Source organism: Cetorhinus maximus, chromosome 3, assembly GCF_964194155.1.
Source record: "Cetorhinus maximus chromosome 3, sCetMax3.hap1.1, whole genome shotgun sequence".
NCBI lineage: Eukaryota > Metazoa > Chordata > Chondrichthyes > Lamniformes > Cetorhinidae > Cetorhinus > Cetorhinus maximus.
The window spans coordinates 2,048,117-2,070,982 of record NC_135881.1 but is presented as its reverse complement, the minus strand read 5'-3'; the positions used below and the strand labels follow the sequence as shown (position 1 = coordinate 2,070,982).

Here is a 22,866-nt window from a genome sequence, read left to right as displayed (position 1 = left end):
GACTAGTAATCCAGAGACCCGGCGTAAATGCTCTGGGAGCCTGGGTTCAAATCCCATCACGGCAGATGGTGGAACTTGAATTCAGTAAAAATCTGGAATTAAAAATCTAATGATGACCATGAAACCATTGCTGATGATCACAAAAACCCATCTGGTTCACTAATGCCCTTTAGAACACATGGAGCAGGAGTAGGTAATTCAGCCCCTCGAGCCTGCCCCGCCATTCAATACAATCATGGCTGATCTCATTTCGGTCTCAACTCCAATTTCCCGCCCTCTCCCCATAACCTTTCAACCTGTTACTGATTAAAAACCTGTCTATCTCCTCCTTAAATTTATTGTGTCCCGACATCCACTGCACTCTGAGGTAGTGAATTCCACAGATTCACGACCCTTTGAGAAAAGTAATTCCTCCTCATCTCTGATTTAAATCTACCACCCCTTAGCCTAAAGCTATGGCCTCTTGTTCTAGAATGCCCCACAAGGGGAAACATCTGATCCACGCCTACTCTGTCTATCCCCTTTAGCATCTTATATACCTCAATTAGATCTCCTCTCATCCTTCTAAACTCTAGCGAGTATAGGCCTAAACTGTTCAATCTCTCCTCATAAGACAAGCCCCGCATCTCTGGAATCAATCTAGTGAACCTCCTCTGAACTGCCTCCAATGCAACTACATCCTTCCTCAAGTAAGGGGACCAAAACTGCGCACAGCACTCCAGGTGCAGTCTCACCAATGCCTTGTACAGTTACAACAACACTTCCCTATTTTTATACTCTATTCCTTTAGCAATAAATGCCAAAATTCCATTTGCCTTCCTTATTACCTGCTGTACCTGCAGACTAGCTTTCAGCGATTCATGCACCAGGACACCCAGATCCCTGCTGTCCTCGACTGGTCTGGCCTACATGTGACTCCAGGCCCACAGCAATGTGGTTGACTCTTAAATGCCCTCTGAACAAGGGCAGTTAGGGATGGGCAATAAATGCTGGCCCAGCCAGCGACACCCGTATCCCATGAACAAGTAAATGATAAAACCAATGAAGCAGAGCACAATTATTTAACGAACTCATCCCAATAATGAGAATGATCCACAACTACAAAGCACATTCTGACTGGGGGTTTTGGGGTGTTGCCCTGTGTCATACACACTCATCTCTCGCTCCATTCCCATCACTCAGCTTTACCCAATGTTGGAACCCACTTTCCGTCCGTTGCTTTTGTTCAGCAAAGTGGGATTCACATCCTCCCATTTAATCTCCCTGATGGCCGGGACCCTGGGCTGTGCACTGACCCCTGGACCCTTCCCCGTGCGGACACTGGGAAGTGGGGGACTGGACACTGAATGAAGCCTGGGCTACTCTCGGGCTGGCTACGGAGCTCCGCGCTGGGGCCGCGCCTCCCTGCCGGAGCTCCGCGCTGGGGCCGCGCCTCCCTGCCGGAGCTCCGCGCTGGGGCCGTGTCTCCCTGCCGGAGCTCCGCGGTGGGGCCGTGTCTCCCTGCCGGAGCTCCGCGCTGGGGCCGTGTCTCCCTGCCGGAGCTCCGCGGTGGGGCCGTGTCTCCCTGCCGGAGCTCCGCGCTGGGGCCGTGCCCGGGTTACGGACTCTCTCGGTTCCCCTGGGCTGAGAGTCGGTGCTCGGGGAGCGGGTAGATCCGGAGCGGATCCCGGATCCCGGACATGGAGCTGCAGATTCTGATCCTGTTTCTCTGTCTCTCCCGTCCCGGAGCCTCGGGACTCAACCGGGACCTGGTGAGTAACCGAGCAAATCCCGCTTTCCCTCCATTCCCACATTCCCTCCATTCCCACATTCCCACATTCCCTCCATTCCCACATTCCCTCCATTCCCTCCATTCCCACATTCCCTCCATTCCCACATTCCCACATTCCCTCCATTCCCACATTCCCACATTCCCTCCATTCCCACATTCCCTCCATTCCCTCCATTCCCACATTCCCTCATTCCCTCCATTCCCTCCATTCCCTCCATTCCCACATTTCCTCCATTCTCCACAATCCCTCATTCTCCTCATTCCCTCCATCCCCTCCATTCCCACATTCCCTCCATTCCCTCATTCCCTCCATTCTCCACATTCCCTCATTCCCTCCAATCTCCACATTCCCTCCATTCCCACATTCCCTCCATTCCCTCATTCCCTCCATTCTCCACATTCCCTCATTCCCTCCATTCCCTCCATTCTCCACAGTCCCTCCATTCCCTCCATTCCCACATTCCCTCCATTCCCCCATTCCCACATTCCCTCATTCCCTCCATTCTCCACATTCCCTCATTCCCTCCATTCCCTCCATTCTCCACATTCCCTCCATTCCCTCCATTCCCACATTCCCTCCATTCCCCCCATTCCCACATTCCCACATTCCCTCCATTCCCACATTCTCCTCATTCTCTCCATTCCCTCCATTCTCCACATTCCCTCCATTCTCTCATTCCCTCCATTCTCCACATTCCCTCATTCCCTCATTCTCCACATTCCCTCCATTCCTTCATTCCCCTCCTTTCCCCCTTCCATAACCCTATCCCCTCCACCTACTATACCTCCTACCCCACCGTGGCCCCAGCTCCCAGTCGCCTTGCCTCCGTCTCCCATTCCCCCTCCCTCCGCCTCCCGTTCCCCCTCTCTCCGCCTCCCTCCCTCCCTCTCCCATTCCCATTCCCCTCCCTCCCTCCCTCCCCTCCCTCCCTCTCCTATTCCCCTCCCTCCCTCTCCTATTCCCCTCCCTCCCTCTCCCATTCCCCCTCCCTCCCTCTCCCGTTCCCCCTCCCTCTCTCTCCCATTCCCCTCCCTCCCTCCCTCCCTCCACTGTTCCCCTCCCTCCCTCTCCCATTCCCCTCCCTCCCTCTCCCATTCCCCTCCCTCCCTCTCCCATTCCCCTCCCTCCCTCTCCCATTCCCCCTCCCTCTCCTATTCCCCTCCCTCCCTCTCCCGTTCCCCCTCCCTCCCTCATCCGTTCCCCCTCCCTCCCTCCCCGTTCCCCCTCCCTCCCCCTCCCCCTCCCTCTCCCATTCCCATTCCCCTCCCTCCCTCCCTCCCCTCCCTCCCTCTCCTATTCCCCTCCCTCCCTCTCCCATTCCCCCTCCCTCCCTCTCCCGTTCCCCCTCCCTCCCTCTCCCCCTCCCCCTCCCCCTCTCTCCCCCTCCTCCTCCTCCTTCCCTCTCCTCCTCCTTCCCTCTCCCTCCCCGTCCCTCTTCTGTTCCCACTCCTTGTACACCCTCCCTCCCTTCATCCCTCTCACTCCAACCCTCCCTCTTCTTCCCTCCATCTCCCTCCCTTCATCGCTCTCCCTCCCTCTGCATTCCTCCTTCTGCCTTCCTCCCTCCCTCTCCATCTCCATCCCTCTCCCCCCTCTCCCTCCCTCCCTCACCCTCGCCCCGCCTCACTCTCCTCCCCTCTCCCTCACCCTCCCCTCATCCTCCCCCCTCTCCCTCACCCTCCCCTTCTCCCTCACCCTCCCCCATTCCCTGCCCCCCCTCATGTTCCACACCCCCTCCCCCCCTCTCTCTCTCTAACTCACATTACCCCCGCTCCCTCTCACACTCCCCCCTCTCTCAAAATACCCCTCCTCCCTTTCCCCTCTCCTCCCTCTCCCTCTCCCCTCCTTCTCTTTCACACCCTCCCCTTCCAGCCATTGTACCTGTCTTCTCCCCTCCCCTGTTTTCCCTGCTTTATTCCTGCCCTTAATTCCATTTCTTAGCCTCTCTGTTCCTCTCTCTCCTCCAGAATGTAACGGAATCCTTCGGGAATGTCATCGGGAACATCACTGACACCGAGTCTCCCCAACAGGGTGGGTGACACTGGAACCTGCTTTTAAAATGATATGAGAAAGTGTGGCAGCTTCTGGAGACAAACACAGACACAGGAGCAGGAGGAGACCGTGCGGCTGAGTGAGACCCGGACTGATTTTGTGACCTAACCCCAAATATCCACATTTGTCGCAAGTCCCTTAATACCTTTCACTGACAAAAATTTATCAATCTCAGATTGAAGGTTAACAATTGAACTTACGTGAATTAATTAACTGGCATTAATTCCTCCTCTCGGCACCATGCTGAACTCTTCTTCCGCCGCCTTCGTCTCCGTGCTCACTTCTTTGGGCAGGAGTCCTCTCCCCGTTCAACAGATCCTTTTACCCACCTCCAGTATGCTCCCTCCACCTGGACCCCTCCCTCTGGCCTCTTACCTGCTCTCGATCTTTTCAGTGAGACCTGTCGGTGTGACATCAGTCGTCTCAATTTGTCTGACTTGTTCATGTTGCTCTTTCACGGAGCGCTGACCCTCGTTCTGCTATGGTCACCTTCCGCTTCCTGACCTTTACGCCGCTATCAGCACCTTCTTTAGCCCTTAGCGCTACCATTAACACCCCCTTTGTCCTTTTGTTCATGTCTCTCTGACTTTCTTTTTGTCCATGGCTCTCTCCCTTACATTTGGAGGAGGCAGTGACGATGTGGTATTCTCACTGGACTGATAATCCAGGGACCCAGGGTCATCCTCCGGGGACCTGGGTTCGAATCCCACCACGGCAGGTGGTGAAATCTGAATCCAGCAAAAGTCTTGAGTTAAAAGTTTGATGATGACCATGAAACCATTGCCAATTATTGTATCTGGCTCACTAATTTTAGGGAAGGAAATCTGCTGTCCTTACCTGGTCTGGCCTACATGTGACTCCAGACCCACAGCCATGTGGGTTGACTCTTAAATGCCCTCTGAACAGGGGCAATTAGGGGTGGGCAACGATGCCCACATCCCATGAATGAATTTAAATAAATGACATCTTTGTCAATCTCTCCTTTGTCCCCACCTATCGCTGACCTTCTATCCAGCTCCACCTGCCCCACCCCCCCCTTAAACAGTATAAATTTCATTCCATTTCTACTTCTCTTTAGCTCTGGTGAAGAGTCACACGGACTCGAAACGTTAACTCTGTTTCTCTCCCCACAGGTGCTGTCAGACCTGCTGAGTTTTTCCAGCATTTTCTGTTTCTCTTTCTGGCATTAATTATCATTTGTGGAAGAGCGTTCCACACTTCCACCACCCATTGTGTGCAGACGTGGTTCCTAATGTTGCTCCTGACAGGCCTGGCTCTCGTTTTTAGACTCTGTTCCACAGTCTCAGACTCCCCCAAACCGAGGAACTACTTTCCCTCTATTTACCCTATCCGTTCCCCTCAATATTAAAAATTGGCAAGACTGAAGCCGTTATCTTTGGTACCCATGGCAAACTCTGCACCCTAGCCACAAACTCCATCCCTCTCCCAGTAACAACTTGCTCCCTGTGCAGTGTATAGCGTTCTCCTCTACAGTGTTATATTTGACTCCGGGGTGAGCTCCCTACCTCATGCTCGAACCATTTGCTAAGACCATCTAGTTCCGCCTCTGTAACATTGCCCGACTCAGACCTGCCTCAGCTCCTCTGCCGCTGAACGCCTCATCCATGCCTTTGTTACCTCGAGACTAGACTGTGAAGGGTGATTTCTGGCTGGTGTCCCACATTCTACCGCCCATAAATATCAGGTCATCCAAACCTCTGCTGCCAAGTCCCGTTTCTCATTTACCTCCCTGACTAACATTGGTTCCAGTCACGCAAAGCCTTGGTTTTAAAATTCTCACCCTTGTTCTCAGTCCCTCCGTGGCCTCTCTCCTCCCTATCTCTGTAATCTCCTCCAGCCTCACAACCCTCTGAGATCCCTGCACTCCTCCAATTCTGGCCCCTCGGCCATCCCTGGTTTGACTCACTTCACCACTGGCGGCCGTGCCTTCAGTTGCCTGGGCCCTTAGCTCTGGAACTCCCTCCCTACATTCTCCATCTCTTTATCCCTTTCTCCCCCTTTAAGACATTCCTTAAAACCGACCTGTTTGACCAAACTTTTTGTCATCTGTCCCAATGTCTCCTTTTGTGACTTGGTGTCATGTTTTGTTCAGTAACAGTCCTGGGAGGTGCCCTGTGGTGTGTAATTATGTTAAAGGGATTATACCTCATGGCAACGGGTGGAATTTCAATTCAATAAATAAATCTGGAATTGAAAAGCTAGTCTCAGTAACGGTGACCATGAAGCAATCATCGAACATCATACAAACCCATCTGGTTCACTGATGTCCTTTAGGGAAGGAAATCTGCCGTCCTTACCTGGTCTGGCCCTACACGTGACTCCAGACCCACAGCAATGTGGTTGATGCTGAAATGCCCTCTGAAATGGCCGGACAAGTCACTCAGTTCAAGGGCAATTAGGGATGGGCAATAAATGCGGCCTTAACAGTGCCACCCACAGCCCATGAAAGGATAAAGAAAATTTATTTAAGTTGTTGCCTGGCAAGCTTTGATCAAAATACCCCTTAACTTAGTAAATTTCAAGGAATGCATTGCGAGTTTGTTTAATCTCCCTTTGTAATTTAACCCTTGGGAGCGCACGTAGCATTTTGGCAAATCACAGCTGCTCATCCCACCAGTGCCAGTATATCCTTCCGAAACTGTGGTGCCCAGAACTGCTCATAGAAACTCCAGGTGTCGCCTTCCTTCCCCAGGACTAGGTCCAGCACTGCGCCGTCCCTTGTTGGATACTCCGCGTATTGACCCAAAAGGTTTCCTGTACATAATTCAACAAATCCACTCCATACAAGAGGGAGCTTTACTCTGTATCTAACACCGTGCTGTACCTGTCCTGGGAGTGTTTGATGGGGACAGTGTAGAGGGAGCTTTACTCTGTATCTAACACCGTGCTGTACCTGTCCTGGGAGTGTTTGATGGGGACAGTGTAGAGGGGTATTTACTCTGTATCTAACCCCGTGCTGTATCTGTCCTGGGAGTGTTTGATGGGGACAGTGTAGAGGGGTATTTACTCTGTATCTAACCCCGTGCTGTATCTGTCCTTGGAGTGTTTGATGGGGACAGTGTAGAGGGAGCTTTACTCTGTATCAAACCCCGTGCTGTACCTGTACTGGGAGTTTTGATGGGGATGGTGTAGAGGGAGCCTTACTCTGTATCTAACTCCGTGCTGTACCGGTCCTGGGAGTATTTGATGGGGACAGTGTAGAGGGAGCTTTACTCTGTATCTAACCCCGTGCTGTACCTGTCCTGGGAGTGTTTGATGGGGACAGTGTAGAGGGAGCTTTACTCGGTATCTAACTCCGTGCTGTACCTGTCCTGGGAGTGTTTGATGGCGACAGTGTAGAGGGAGCTTTACTCTGTATCTAACCTCGTGCGGTACCTGTCCTGGGAGTGTTTGATGGGGACAGTGTAGAGGGAGCTTTACTCTGTATCTAACCCTGTGATGAACCTGTCCGGGGAGTGTTTGATGGGGACAGTGTAGAGGGAGCTTTACTCTGTATCTAACCCCGTGCTGCACCTGTCCTGGGAGAGTTTGATGGGGGCAATGAAGAGGGAGCTTTACTCTGTATCTAACCCCGTGCTGTACCTGTCCTGGGAGTGTTTGGTGGGGACAGTGTAGAGGGAGCTTTACCCTGTATCATTCCCCGTGCTGTACCTGTCCTGGGAGTGTTTGATGGGGACAGTGTAGAGGGGTATTTACTCTGTATCTAACCCCGTGCTGTATCTGTCCTGGGAGTGTTTGATGGGGACAGTGTAGAGGGAGCTTTACTCTGTATCTAACCCCGTGCTGTACCTGTGCTGGGAGTGTTTGATGGGGACAGTGTAGAGGGAGCTTTACTCTGTATCTAACCCCGTGCTGTACCTGTCCTGGGAGTGTTTGATGGGGACAGTGAAGAGGGAGCATTACTCTGTATCTAACCATGGGCTGTACCTGTCCTGGGAGTGTTTGATGGGGACGGTGTAGAGGGAGCTTTACTCTGTATCTAACCCCGTGCTGTACCTGTCCTGGGAGTGTTTGATGGGGACAGTGTAGAGGGAGCTTTACTCTGTATCTAACCCCGTGCTGTACCTGTCCTGGGAGTGTTTGATGGGGACAGTGTAGAGGGAGCTTTACTCTGTATCTAACCCCGTGCTGTACCTGTCCTGGGAGTGTTTGATGGGGACAGTGTAGAGGGAGCTTTACTCTGTATCTAACCCCGTGCTGTACCTGTCCTGGGAGTGTTTGATGGGGACAGTGTAGAAGGAGCTTTACTCTGTATCTAACCCCGTGCTGTACCTGCCCTGGGAGTGTTTGATGGGGACAGTGTAGAGGGAGCTTTACTCTGTATCTAACCCCGTGCTGTACCTGTCCTGGGAGTGTTTGATGTGGACAGTGTAGAGGGAGCTTTACTCTGTATCTAACCCCGTGCTGTACCTGTCCTGGGAGTGTTTGATGGGGACAGTGTAGAGGGAGCTTTACTCTGTATCTAACCCCGTGCTGTACCTGTCCTGGGAGTGTTTGATGGGGACAGTTTATTGCCCCCATCCTACTTCTCAGTGATAAAAAAAGTGCATTATGTAAACTCCCTTGCTGCACTGCAGCATCTAATGAGGATTTCCTTTGCTCAGCAGGGGATCTGGTGCTTCCCAGATTGTCGGAATGCCCTGGGAATCAGGTTGTTGTTGGGAATGGCAGTGCCTGCGGCTGTCCGGATGAGCTCGTTTTCGATGGAGGGAATTGTAGTTGCACAGAAGGATTCCAGTTGATTGCTGATGCGAGGCGGTGTATCGGTGAGAGCTGTTAGCTAATGCAATCAGACAGCTGACATCAAAATATGTTTATTCTTGTTTGAAAAGTTCATCCTTTTCCCTCTCAATTCCCTTTTCCCTTAATTCCCATTTTCACTTTTCAATTTGGTCCCTGTGACAGTGCAGCACTCCCTCAGTACTGACCCTCCGACAGTGCAGCACTCCCTCAGTACTGACCCTCTGACAGTGCAGCACTCCCTCAGTACTGACCCGCTGACAGTGCAGCACTCACTCAGCGCTGACTGGAATGGGATGTCTGGCTGGATTTTGTGCTCAAGTTCCTGTTTAAGTTTTGGTCGTGCATTTTTGAATCTCTGGCATTGCTGCAGTCACTGAGTCTGGTCTATTGACACGGCCTGTGGGAGATTCTGGAGGTAACTGACCTGTGGATACAGCGAGAGGAGGAGGGCGGATTGATACCTGCAGCCAGAGACGATGTTTGGTGCAGGGGATAGTGAACTTTGGATGTTTTTTCTCCGCAGATGTGGACGAGTGTCATGGTTCCCCCAGTCCCTGTGAATCCACTGCCAACTGCACCAATACGCTGGGCTCCTTCCTGTGTCTCTGTCACCGCGGCTTCCTGATGGGACCAAGTGGCTGTGAAGGTAGGATCTGCACAAACTGCGGCTGCGCTCAGCTCTCCACTCGGCATTTCACTGCCCATCAATTCACCCCCCAAAGATAAAAGCAAAACGCTGCGGATGCTGGAAATCTGAAATAAAACACAACATGCTGGAGAAACTCAGCAGGTCTGGCAGCCTCTGTGCAGGGAGAGAGAGAGAGAGACAGAATTAACGTTTCGAGTCCGAGTGGTTTTCTTCAGCTCTGAAGGAGAGTCATGTGGACTCGAAACGTTAAATCAATCTCCAAACATCACCTCATTCTCACCAGGCATGAGGGTGCCCAGAGAATCCACTACACACACTACAGCCCCGGACTGGGTCCAGATCTTGTAAGATGTAACATTCGGGAGTGATGAGGTTACTCACAACAGGGGTCAAAGTCATAGGGGATTTTAAAGCAGTTTATTAAGAAGCAACCGTTTAGATATGATACAAAAGCTAAAGAGGACATGGGATCTGTAATAGGTGCGAACGGTTTATTGCTCCCAGATCAGACAAAGAAATGGGCGAAGAGAGAGAGAGAGAGAGAGAGAGAACTATTCCTATAATATTCAATAAATTTCTTAGGACTTTGTAAAGTTATAACATAAGCGATTTCTTAGAGTCCGTATCCCAGTCTGTATCCCAGTCTGTATCCCAGACCGTATCGTATCCCAGACCGTATCCCAGTCCTTATCCCAGCCCGTATCCCAGACTGTATCGTATCCCAGTCCCTATCCCAGTCCCTATCCCAGTCCGTATCCCAGACTGTATCGTATCCCAGTCCCTATCCCAGTCCGTATCCCAGTCCGTATCCCAGTCTGTATCCCAGACCGTATCGTATCCCAGACCGTATCCCAGTCCTTATCCCAGCCCGTATCCCAGACTGTATCGTATCCCAGTCCCTATCCCAGTCCCTATCCCAGTCCGTATCCCAGTCCGTATCGTATCCCAGTCCGTATCCCAGTCCCTATCCCAGTCCGTATCCCAGTCCGTATCGTATCCCAGTCCGTATCGTATCCCAGTCCGTTTCGTATCCCAGTCCCTATCCCAGTCCGTATCGTATCCCAGTCCGTATCGTATCCCAGTCCGTATCCCAGTCCGTATCGTATCCCAGTCCGTATCGTATCCCAGTCTCTATCCCAGTCCGTATCCCAGTCCGTATCGTATCCCAGTCCGTATCGTATCCCAGTCCCTATCCCAGTCCGTATCCCAGTCCGTATCCCAGACCGTATCGTATCCCAGTCCGTATCCAAGTCCGTATCGTATCCCAGTCCGTATCATATCCCAGTCCGTATCCCAGTCCGTATCGTATCCCAGTCCGTATCGTATCCCAGACCGTATCGTATCCCAGACTGTATCGTATCCCAGTCCGTATCGTATCCCAGACCGTATCGTATCCCAGTCCGTATCCCAGTCCGTATCGTATCCCAGTCCGTATCGTATCCCAGTCCTTATCGTATCCCAGTCCGTATCCCAGTCCGTATCGTATCCCAGACCGTATCGTATCCCAGTCCTTATCGTATCCCAGTCCGTATCCCAGTCCTCATCGTATCCCAGTCCGTATCCCAGTCCGTATCGTATCCCAGACCGTATCGTATCCCAGTCCTTATCGTATCCCAGTCCGTATCCCAGTCCTTATCGTATCCCAGTCCGTATCGTATCTCAGTCCGTATCGTATCCCAGACCGTATCGTATCCCAGTCCGTATTGTATCCCAGACTGTATCCCAGTCCGTATCGTATCCCAGTCCGTATCGTATCCCAGACTGTATCCCAGACCGTATCGTATCCCAGTCCGTATCATATCCCAGACTGTATCGTATCCCAGTCCGTATTGTATCCCAGACTGTATCCCAGTCTGTATCGTATCCCAGTCCGTATCGTATCCCAGACTGTATCCCAGTCCATATCGTATCCCAGTCCGTATCGTATCCCAGTCTGTATCCCAGACTGTATCCCAGACCGTATCCCAGACTGTATCCCAGACCGTATCCCAGACTGTATCCCAGACCGTATCGTATCCCAGACTGTATCCCAGACCATATCCCAGACCGTATCGTATCCCAGACCGTATCCCAGACTGTATCCCAGACCGTATCGTATCCCAGACTGTATCCCAGACCGTATCCCAGACCTTATCCCAGACTGTATCCCAGTCCGTATCGTATCCCAGTCCGTATCGTATCCCAGACTGTATCCCAGTCCATATCGTATCCCAGTCCGTATCGTATCCCAGTCCGTATCCCAGACTGTATCCCAGACCGTATCCCAGACCATATCGTATCCCAGACTGTATCCCAGACCGTATTGTATCCCAGACCGTATCGTATCCCAGACTGTATCCCAGACCGTATCCCAGACCGTACCGTATCCCAGACTGTATCCCAGACCGTATCCCAGACCGTATCGTATCCCAGACTGTATCCCAGACCGTATCCCAGACCATATCCCAGACTGTACCCCAGACTGTACCCCAGACCGTATCCCAGACCGTATCCCAAACCTAATCCCAGACCGTATCCCAGACTGTATCCCAGACCGTATCCCAGCCTGTATTCCAGACCGTATCCCAGATCGTATCGTATCCCAGACCATATCGTATCCCAGACCGTATCGCAGACCGTATCCCAGTCCGTATCCCTGTTCGTATCCCTGTTTGTCGATGATGCCACCCTGGCATCCCATACTGAAGCTCGCTGGCACCAGCTCGTAGATCTGTTGTCCCAGGCATCAGGAAGACCAAAGCTGTTGTCCAGGATGTAGAGAGTCCACCTCCCATCAGCACTGACAGCCTCACCCTGGAGGCTGTCGGCAGCCCCACAGACCTCGGACCAACAATTATCAGCACCAGGACTGCCAAGGCCGCACTGTCGTGCCAAGGTTGAGAGGTCAAGTGTGGACCAACAGAAAACCAACCAAAAATATGAAGCTCCAATGTGTACCAGGTATTCTCAGCAATAGTGATGCATGGACAACTTATGCAAATCAAGAAAAGCAGCTGAACAGCTTCCACCTCCACTGCCTCAGAAGAATATCCCCTGACAAGACAGAAGAATATGGAAATACACCAGCATGCAGGGATCCCCAGCATGTTTGCCCTCGAGTCAGCAGTGACTGTTGGCTGGGTCATGAGTCGAATGGATGACAGCCGCATTCCCAAAGACATGTTCTATGGCACACTTGCTATCGCTAAGAGACCAACAGGTCACCCATGTCTGCAATACAAGGATGCCTGCAAGCAGAGATTTCAAGTGGACCGGGATCAGAGTTGATGCATGGAATGTCCTCGCTGCCTGACTGGAGAGAGTCTGGAGACAAGCAGTCAGGGAGAGTGTGGAAAAAAGTAGAGGACAAAAGAAACAATAAGATGCCTGGAAAAAAAGAGCCCACCAGAAGGGAAAAAAAAGTCGACCTGGGAGCCAACACTACTCGTCTGTGCCAGCTGCAGGAGGGAATGCCCCACACGAATCAGCCTCAACAGCCACAACAGAATGTTCAACACAGAAGGAGTGACATACACCCTGGGTACAAACCATTGTCTCCAGAGACAGACAGAGGCCAACGATGTACCATCCCAGACTCTATCCCGGCCTCTCTGCCGGTCCGTTCCCCCGGTCTCCATTCCAGGGTCTATACCAGCCTCCCGCCCCAGGGCGGAGTTTCATGGGTGCCGGGGGTTCCCGCCAACGCTCCACTTCCCACCAAGAGTTGGTGGAGAACACGTCCCCACCAATGCCAGGACCCATCAGCCATGTAACACTCCATGGAGTGTAAATTTACCTTCCCCTCACTCGGGCGACACTCCATGGAGTGTAAATTTACCTTCCCCTCACTCGGGCGGATGTCCAGCCTCAGAGAGCGGCCGGCCAACCCGATTGGCCAGCTGCTCTGCAGCCCGAGCGGCACCACCTGGAGCGGTGGTCACTGCCGGTACTGCAAGCAGTGCCCGGGGTCTCAACCCCAGAGTCCAGGACCTGGTAGGCAGGAGGCTAGGGGGGGGGGAGGAGGGGGGAGTGTCTCATGGAGGGGAGGGGAGGGGGAGGCTTCAGGGATGGTAGAGGGTTTTGGGAGGAAGGGGGTCTTGATGAAGATGCCAGGGTGGGAGGGAGCACCCAGAGGGGGCGGTGCACCTTGAGGGGGGGGGGCATTCGATGCGGAAAGGGGTCCTTGAGGGAGCCCCCCGCACGCTTTTCCCACCTGAGGCCCGAGCAGGGTGACCTGCCAGACATCACCCACCCCCCAACCTTCCCCCCCGGCCCTGAACACGCCCAGTGTCCCACCTTCCCCCCTCCCCCCGGCCCTGAACATGCCCAGTGGGCTAGATTGGAGTGGTGGTGGGTCTGTACAGTTCAGGACAGGGTGGGGTTAGGCCAGATCAGGACAGGGAGGCTGTTCGGATAATTTACCGGTTCCTCGCACCCACCCCGGCCTCCGGCAAACTCGAGATCGTTAACTGCAACCTCCAGTCTCTTTTCTTTTTTATTCGTTCATGGGATGTGGGCATCACTGGCCAGGCCAGCGTTTATTGCCCATCCTTAGTTGCCCCCTAGATCAGAGGGTATTTAAGAGGCAGCCACATTCCTGTGGGTCTGGAGTCACATGTACTGTAGCCTGGACTGCCGGACTGTATCAGCCCTGTCCCCCAGTCTGTATCAGCCCTGTCCCCCGGTCTGTATCAGCCCTGTCCCCCGGTCTGTATCAGCCCTGTCCCCCGGTCTGTATCAGCCCTGTCCCCCGGTCTGTATCAGCCCCGTCCCTCGGTCTGTATCAGCCCTGTGCCCTGGTCTGTATCAGCCCTGTCCCCTGGTCTGTATCAGCCCTGTCCCCCGGTCTGTATCAGCCCTCTCCCCCGGTCTGTATCAGCCCTGTCCCCCAGTCTGTATCAGCCCTCTCCCCCGGTCTGTATCAGCCCTGTCCCTCAGTCTGTATCAGCCCTGTCCCCCGGTGTGTATCAGCCCTGTCCCCCGGTCTGTATCAGCCCTGTCCCCCGGTCTGTATCGGTCCTCTCCCCCGGTCTGTATCAGCCCTGTCACCTGGTGTGTATCAGCCCTGTCCCCCAGTCTGTATCAGCCCTGTCCCCCAGTCTGTATCAGCCCTGTCCCCCGGTCTGTATCAGCCCTGTCCCCCGGTCTGTATCAGCCCTGTGCCCCAGTCTGTATCAGCCCCGTCCCTCGGTCTGTATCAGCCCTGTGCCCTGGTCTGTATTTGCCCTGTCCCCTGGTCTGTATCAGCCCTGTCCCCTGGTCTGTATCTGCCCTGTCCCCTGGTCTGTATCAGCCCTCTCCCCCGGTCTGTATCAGCCCTCTCCCCCGGTCTGTATCAGCCCTGTCCCCCGGTCTGTATCAGCCCTGTCCCCCGGTCTGTATCAGCCCTCTCCCCCGGTCTGTATCAGCCCTGTCCCCCGGTCTGTATCAGCCCTGTCCCCCGGTGTGTATCAGCCCTGTCCCCCGGTCTGTATCAGCCCTGTCCCCCGGTCTGTATCGGTCCTCTCCCCCGGTCTGTATCAGCCCTGTCACCTGGTGTGTATCAGCCCTGTCCCCCAGTCTGTATCAGCCCTGTCTCCCAGTCTGTATCAGCCCTGTCCCCCGGTCTGTATCAGCCCTGTCCCCCAGTCTGTATCAGCCCTGTCCCCCAGTCTGTATCAGCCCTCTCCCCCAGTCTGTATCTGCCCTGTCCCCTGGTCTGTATCTGCCCTGTCCCCTGGTCTGTACCTGATCTGTATCCCAGTCTGTTCTCCCCCTCCCCTGAGGGAAGTTTTCACTGTGAACCCCTGTCCTCTGGTTGACTGATTGCTCAGTCTCGTGGCGTCTTGTGTATTTCCCAGATATCGATGAGTGTCAGCTGTCCCTGGTGTCGGGACTGTGGGCCTGTTCTCCATACGCCTCCTGCATCAACACGCCCGGCTCCTTCTCCTGCCTCTGTAAAGCAGGATTCGTTCCCTCGCTGGATGGAGAGAGCTGTGTAGGTGAGAATGGGGGAGGGGGCGATAACGCTCAGCGAGAGACACTGAGATTACCCAGAATTTCCTCCACAGCCTGAACGGAATCGAGAGCAGGAATCAGCTCAACACGATCCACTGATCTGACAAAAAGGGAAAATCCAGTCAAACTTGGAAATGAAGAGTTCCAGTGAAACTTGTCTGAACTGGTCCTTGTGAACCTTAAAAATGGATCCACTCCCCTTGATCTTCCTCTCGTCATCTTCTCATTGTCTTTCTTTCCGGCCCTTTATCTGTTCTGGGTTGTTCTCTCTCTGTGATCCCTCTCTCTCTCTCTCTCCTTTAGCCATGTCAGCCTCACTCAGCCTCCCCCCATCTCCTCCCTGCCTCCCTCCTCTCTACCCACCTCTCCCCTTCTCTCTCTCCCGCTCCCTCTCTCACTCCCCTCCCTCAATCCCCTTCTCTCCCCCCCCACCCCCCCCACCTCGACTCTCTACCTCTCTCTCCTGCTACTCTCTCTCTTGCCCTCTTCTCTCTCCTTCCACCCCCGCCCCCCCACCCAACCCTCACCCCCTCCCTCACCCCCACCCCACTTTGCTGAGTCCTGTCGTTACAGACGGCTGCTGCCTTGCGTCTCTGGCTCTCTGTCTGTAGCCGGAGTGTGAGTTTAAGGACAGTCCCTGAATGAGCCTCCGTCTCAGCAGGACCACTAACAGATTTGACCCTGAGTCACACACGTGACTTCAATTAGCCGCAGTTTGGCAGCTCCTCGGTTCACACAGCCCGATTACAGCTGGAATGTCGGAATGCTGGGATAAGGAACGTTACAAATCCTCGCTCACAATCCCAGGGAGACAGCCTCGGTCATGCAGGCACCTCCCCCAAAGCAAAGACCTCCCCAGAAGTAAAACAAAACAGTTCAGACCAGTGCCCTCGTTTCCCAGTCTGTACCTGGTGTTCCATTTCCAGGTATTTAAGCCCAGTTCGGTCCCAGAGCTCCCACTTCGCGACGCGACACACACGACGCGACACGGGGAGACTGTGCACGGGGGCGCACTGGGGAGTCAGCTCTGTGAGAGGGAGGGGAGTCCGGAGAGGTGACGGAAGGGCCCCCACAGAGCAGCAGGATCTGAATTCCAGGAGGAGGGCAGTGTGAAGTCCGACCAGGCCCCGTTTGATGAGAAGCAGCACCCTGGCAGTGTCTGAACGGTAACCTGGTCTTGTACGGAGTCAGTGGCAGCGCTCTGAAGGCTCTGGGTTCAAGCCCCACTCCGGGACTTGGCACAAAAACCCGACACTCCAGCGCCGCGCTGGGGGAGTGCCACACTGTCGGAGGTGCTGCCTTTCAGATGAAACTTTAAGCTGAGCCCCCGCTCGGCATCGTAGGTGCGTGTAAAAGACCCTATGTTGCTAATCTGGAGAAGACCATGGAGTTATCACCTATCCCCGGTGCCCTGGGCAATATTTAACCCTCTAGCGGATTGCTGCCGTGCTGCTGTCTGTGGGATCTTGCTGTGTGTAACTCTTTTGCCACATTTCCTACATTACAACAGTGAGTACACTTCAGAAGGCATTCCCATTAGCTATTAAAATTCCTGGGAATGCCCTGTGGTTATGAAAGGTGCTACAGGAATGCAATTGTTTCCTTCTCCTGCACATGAATTGTGTCACCAGGCTATTCATTTAAAGGGGGCATCACAAAACTGCAAATAAACCCCATAGGCCAAGCGCTGGTGCTGTTGAGGGGGAGGATGTGACTCCCCATTGGTCAGTTGGTGGTAGGTTTCAGGTAACCCTGGATACGCAGTGGAAACTGGATTCCTGCTGATCTCCCAAAGTTACAGTGACCAATCAGGAGGAGCCTAGAGGAATATCCTGGTAATTATTCTAAATGCAGTCTAACCGATGATTTGTACAGGTTTGGGAATGTCTCTGCTTTTAGACTCAATGCTCGTGTTTATAAAATTTCAGCTTCAAACAAGGTTGCATAAGGTTCAACACTCAATAGTTTGTCCTGTTCTGTATGTTTCACTGAACATTTTATCCTATTCCCTCTCTCTCCCTCTCTCTCCGTCTCTCTCTCTCTGTCTATCTCTGTCTCGCCCTCCCTCCCTCCCTCTCTCCCTGTCTCTCACTCTCTGTCTCTCTCTCTCTCTCCCTCCCTCCCTCTCCCTCCCTCTCTCTCTCTCTCTGTCTCTCACTCTCTGTCCCTCTCTCTCCCAGTCTCTCTCTCTCTCGCCCTCCCTCTCTCTCTCTCTCTCTCTCTGTCTCTGTCTCTCTCTCGCCCTCCCTCTCTCTCTCTCTCTCTCTCTGTCTCTGTCTCTCTCTCTGTCTCTCTCTCTCTCTCTCACCCTCCCTCCCTCCCTCTCTCCCTGTCTCTCTCTCTCTTGCCCTCCCTCTCTCTCTCTCTCTGTCTCTGTCTCTCTCTCTCTGTCTCCCTCCCTCTCACTCTCCCTCCCTCTCCCTCCCTCTCCCTTTCTCTCTCTCTCTCTCCTGCCCTCCCTCTCTCTCTCCCTCCCTCTCTCTCTACCTCCTTCCTTTGTCCCTCCCTCTCTCTCTCTTCTCTCCCTTTCTCTCTCTCTCACCCTCTTTCTACCTCTCTGTCTTATTCTCTCCTTTTCTCTTTCTTTCTCTCTCTCTTTCTCACCCTCTTTCTCCCTCTCTCTCTTACGCTGTCTTTCTGTTTCTTTCTCTCTCTCCCTTTCTCCCTCTCTCTTTCCCTCCCCCTCTCTCTTTCTCCCCCTCTCTCAGATGTGGATGAATGTACATTTGAGGAGAAGTGCAGACGAGAGCTGGGGAATCAGTGCATCAACACGGCGGGAAGTTACAGCTGTACCTGTCAGCCTGGATTCAGGCTGCAGGGACTCGCCTGCCTGGGTAAGTGAGACAAACTGTGTAACGTTTACCCTGGACTCTGCAGCGTTTCCCACTTCCTCACCTCCGCTCCCCATAACAACATAGAAACAGGAGCCGGAGTAGGCCATTCGGCCCATCGAGCCCGTTCTGCCATTCAGTAAGACCTTGGCTGATCTGATTGTGGCCTCAACCCCACTTTCCTGTCCTTGGCTCCCTGGCTGATCAAAAATCTGTCTAACTGGGGCCTTGAATGTAGGCAACCACCCAGCCTCCACTGCTCTCTGGGGTAAAGAGTTCCAGAGACGAGCGATCCTCTGGGAGAAGAAACTCCCCCTCATCTCCAACTTTAAATACGCGGACCCCTGATTTTTGAACCACATCTCCTAGTTCTGGACAGGCACGGGGATCGAAGGTTATCGGGGGGCAGATGGGAATGTGGAACTCGAAACACCACCAGATCGGCCGTGATTTTATTTGAATGGTGGAGCAGGCTCGAGGGGCCGAATGGCCTCCTCCTGTTCCTGTTTTGTTTGTTTATAGATTTCCCCACACCTCCTCTCAGCATCTACCCTGTCAAACCACCCCCCCCCCGCTCAGAACCTTCAATAAGATCACCTCCCAAACCCCAATGGGTACAGGGCCCAACCTGCTCAACCTCTCCTCATGGGATAAACCACCCCCCCTCCTTCATCCCGGGAATCAGCTGAGTGAACCTTCTCCGAACGGCCTCCAGTGCGAGTCTGTCCCTCCTGAGGTAAGGAGACCAAACCTGCTCACATTACACTTTGCTGTAACCTGGAATGCGCTACCTGATAGGAGAGTGGAAGCAGGTTCAATGATAACTTACGAAAGGGAATTAGATAAATATTTGCAAGGGAAACATTTAAAAGGCTATATGGGAAAGAGCGGGATTGGCTGGATAGCTTCTTAAAAGAGCTGGCACAGGCATGATGGGCTGAATAGCCTCCTGTGCTGTTTCGTTCTATGTGCAAAGAGCTCATAGGCTTGGCCATTAGGTTTGAGACCATTGTTCAGCTGTCTCTGCTACTTGCCCCTGTCCACTGGCTCTCTCCAGGACCCCCCCTTTAACTCAGACCCGATCCCGAGTCTCTTTATAATTCCAACCTCCGTCTCCGAGCTTACCTTGTCCATATCCTGCTCTGTCTCCCATTCCCACTAAGCCACCGACCACCCGACTCTGCTCCCTGGTCCTTGTGTTAGGTGATCTTGTAGCTGTCCTTGTCAGTTACTGACTCCTCCCCTGTAAAAACGTATGTAAACGCCACCCACCCACTTCAAAAAATATCCCCAGCACCCCAACCCCGCCTCAGTCACTGACCCAGCATCACAACAGGCTCTCCTATCATGGTCTAGCGGCTCTGCACCCAGGGAGATCGCAGATTGCAGATCCTAATGCAAATGGCCAATGGAGAGATCATCAGGAGTGATCACCTCAACCTGCTCCTGCGCAGGGAATCTCGAACATAAACGGAAGCTTGTGTGGATCACCCTCAGAGTGCAGCTCCTCACATTCCCTCAGGGTATACCAGGCAGTTCATTGTCTCCCACGTTCTCTATAAATGGAGCCTCCCACCAGCAGCTCGGGATGTTTGATAGTTATATTTGCTGGCCTGTCTCTGGGTTATTTCTCTAATGAAAACTCTCGTGATGGGGAGATGGTGGCTTGGTGGTAATGTCACTGGACTAGTAACCCAGAGGCCCCAGGCTAATGCCCTGGGGCCACATTATTTAATTAATATTTTAAAAAAGATCTGGAATTGAAAGCTAGTCTTGGCCGTGGTGTCCATGATCATCGATTGTTGTAAAAAACCATCTGGTTCACTAATGCCCCTTTAGGGAAGGAAATCTGCCGTCCTTACCCGGTCTGGCCTACATGTGACTCCAGACCCACAGCAACGTGGTTGACTCTTAACTGCCCCCTGACATGACCGAGCAGACCGATTAGCGATGGGCAACAAATGCTGGCCTAGCCAGTGACACCCGCATCCTGTGAAAGAATACATTTAAAAACCTGACTGGTCATTAGCCTGACCAGGAGGCCACTCCCTGCCCAGAGGACAGCTGGACTGTCTGTATCCTGGTTTCCACTGCCTGACTTGGCGGCCTTGGCCAGGAGTTATACCCTCAGCATCATAGACCTCGGGTAGTGGTACGTTCTCCGGAGATGGGGCGTGTCTACTATAGGGGTACAAGAGCCCAGCTTCTGGGGAGTTGTTAGCAATGGTGATGCTTTGGGCACACAGAGGGTTACATCACTGTGTCCAGGGGTCTCAATGTACGGACTCCATGTCAACATTGCAAGGTCTCAGTCTGTGTAATGATTCACTGCTCCCTTAGGGCAGGAGGCTGGTGATTATCTCATTGTAGGTGTGGGATGAGTTTATGCAGTTATCATTGTTAATTGTATAAATTTAGATATTTACAGGTGGAGGGCATTGACTGAATCATCATTTGAGTGTACATTGACGCTGTGTTTTGAATCGAGTTAGGAGCTATAGGAGAGGGTCCAGAGGAGGTTCACGAGAACGATCCCAGGAATGAAAGGCTTAACATATGAGGAACGTTTGAGGACTCTGGGTCTATACTCGATGGAGTTTAGAAGGATGAGGGGGATCTGATTGAAACTTACAGAATACTGAAAGGCCTGGATAGAGTGGACGTGGGGAAGATGTTTCCATTAGTAGGAGAGACTAGGACCCGAGGGCACAGCCTCAGAGTAAAGGGAAGACCTTTTAGAACAGAGATGAGAAGAAACTTCTTTAGCCAGAGAGTGGTGAATCTATGGAATTCATTGCCACAGAAGGCTGTGGAGGCCAGGTCATTGTGTGTATTTAAGAGCGAGATAGATAGGTTCTTGATTGGTAAGGGGATCAAAGGTTACGGGGAGAAGGCGGGAGAATGGGATTGAGAAACTTATCAGCCATGATTGAATGGCGGAGCAGACTCGATGGGCCAAATGTCCTCATTTCTGCTCCTATGTCTTATGGTCTATATAATTGTAAAGTTCCATTTTATGAATAAATCTGAAACTGAGTGGCTTCCGGAGCTGGATTTCCATCTCCCAGTGGAAGTCTGGATCTGCTCACAAAGCAGTTTGTTTTTTTTGCTGGCAAAGCAATTTTCCTCTGCTTTCCCCTCCTGATCCCCCCACACCCGTTTCCCGTGTGGCCTGTTGGTGAGTCGGGAGGCCGGGGAGATCCTTGGGTGCTGAACGCACCAGCACCTCCCCAGAGGTCAGGGTCCCCATCATGAGGCCCCCAGGATAACTATTATTTTAGTGCGCTGGGCCTGGGTTTTTGCAAGAAACACACTTAAGCTGCTAATGGTTTCAGTTCCACAGGTGCTCGATTGATTCAAGGTGATAAGAGGCAGTAAGAACAGAATGTGCCTTTGATGAGGTTTCTTGTATGTTATGGACAGGTTAGGTGAATGGGCCAAAATTTGGCAGATGTAGTTTAACGTGGATAAGTGTGAGGTTATCCATTTTGGTCGGAAGAATAAAAAGGCAACTTATTATTTAAATGGAGAGAAACTTCAGAATGCTTCAGTGCAGAGGGATCTGGGTGTCCTCGTGCATGAATCGCTGAAAGCTAGTCTGCAGGTACAGCAGGTAATAAGGAAGGCAAATGGAATTTTGGCATTTATTGCTAAAGGAATAGAGTATAAAAATAGGGAAGTGTTGTTGTAACTGTACAAGGCATTGGTGAGACTGCACCTGGAGCACTGTGCACAGTTTTGGTCCCCTTACTTGAGGAAGGATGTATTTGCACTGGAGGCAGTTCAGAGGAGGTTCACTAGATTGATTCCAGAGATACGGGGCTTGTCTAAAGAGGAGAGATTGAACAGGTTAGACCTATACTCACTAGAGTTTAGAAGGATGAGAGGAGATCAAATTGAGGTATATAAGATGCTAAAGGGGATAGACAAAGTAGACATGGAGCAGATGTTTCCCCTTGCGGGGCATTCTAGAACGAGAGGCCACAGTTTTAGGCTAAGGGGTGGTAGATTTAAATCAGAGATGAGGAGGAATTACTTTTCACAAAGGGTCGTGAATCTGTGGAATTCACTACCTCAGAGTGCAGTGGATGCCGGGACACTGAATAAATTTAAGGAGGAGATAGACAGATTTTTAATTAGTTACGGGTTGAAAGGTTATGGGGAGAGGGCAGGAAATTGGAGTTGAGGCCAAAATGAGATCAGCCATGATGGTATTGAATGGCGGGGCAGGCTCGAGGGGCTGAATTACCTACTCCTGCACCTAGTTCTTATGTTCTTATGTTTACAAACCTAAATAGGCACTTACAGGATTACAATTTTTATGTACAGTGGAGTAGTTTTTTTTTTCCAGTATCAATGACAGTTTGTTTGAATTCAGGATTTTATTCGAATGTTAGAGGCTTAATTTTGTTGCAATGATTTTATAATAATTCCCATTATTTTATTGCATGGCTCCCAGGGACTGTACATAACGGAGACTGGGTGAGTGACTATGCTTCATATACCGGGTAGGGGCAATTTGCAGGGGGATTAGGGGGTGGGGTGGTGGGTGGAGGACATGGAGGTGACATACAGGTGGTCACCTGGCCACAGGTGGCATGGGTGACCTGAGGGGTCTGGGGTGGCATGGAAGATGGTTGTTGGAGGGGGGCGGGTGGTGAGAGGGAAGATTGAAAGAGCCTTTAAACAATTGTTGGGAGCAGGGCTGCTTTATTGAAGAAAGAAGGTGGGCCTTGTACCTGACCCACCTCCACGTCCACACTCCCCCCTCACAAAACACACTGAGATCCCAACCCAACTCCCGGGTAAGGTCCCACGTTTC

General features: G+C 52.4%; 1 protein-coding gene across 1 annotated transcript in view; it reads left to right on the top strand.

Annotated features, from left to right (window-relative positions):
- Positions 1 to 1,616: 1,616 nt before the first annotated feature.
- LOC144672465 (uncharacterized) overlaps positions 1,617 to 22,866 on the top strand; it is an 80,670-nt gene continuing 59,420 nt past the window's right edge. Inside the window, exons 1-6 of the mRNA XM_078534312.1 lie at positions 1,617 to 1,751; positions 3,740 to 3,803; positions 8,453 to 8,611; positions 9,112 to 9,234; positions 15,057 to 15,197; positions 17,922 to 18,047. Coding sequence (XP_078390438.1) covers positions 1,680 to 1,751; positions 3,740 to 3,803; positions 8,453 to 8,611; positions 9,112 to 9,234; positions 15,057 to 15,197; positions 17,922 to 18,047 — 685 coding nt within the window. The 5' untranslated portion in view covers positions 1,617 to 1,679. The remainder of the gene's footprint in view (positions 1,752 to 3,739; positions 3,804 to 8,452; positions 8,612 to 9,111; positions 9,235 to 15,056; positions 15,198 to 17,921; positions 18,048 to 22,866) is intronic.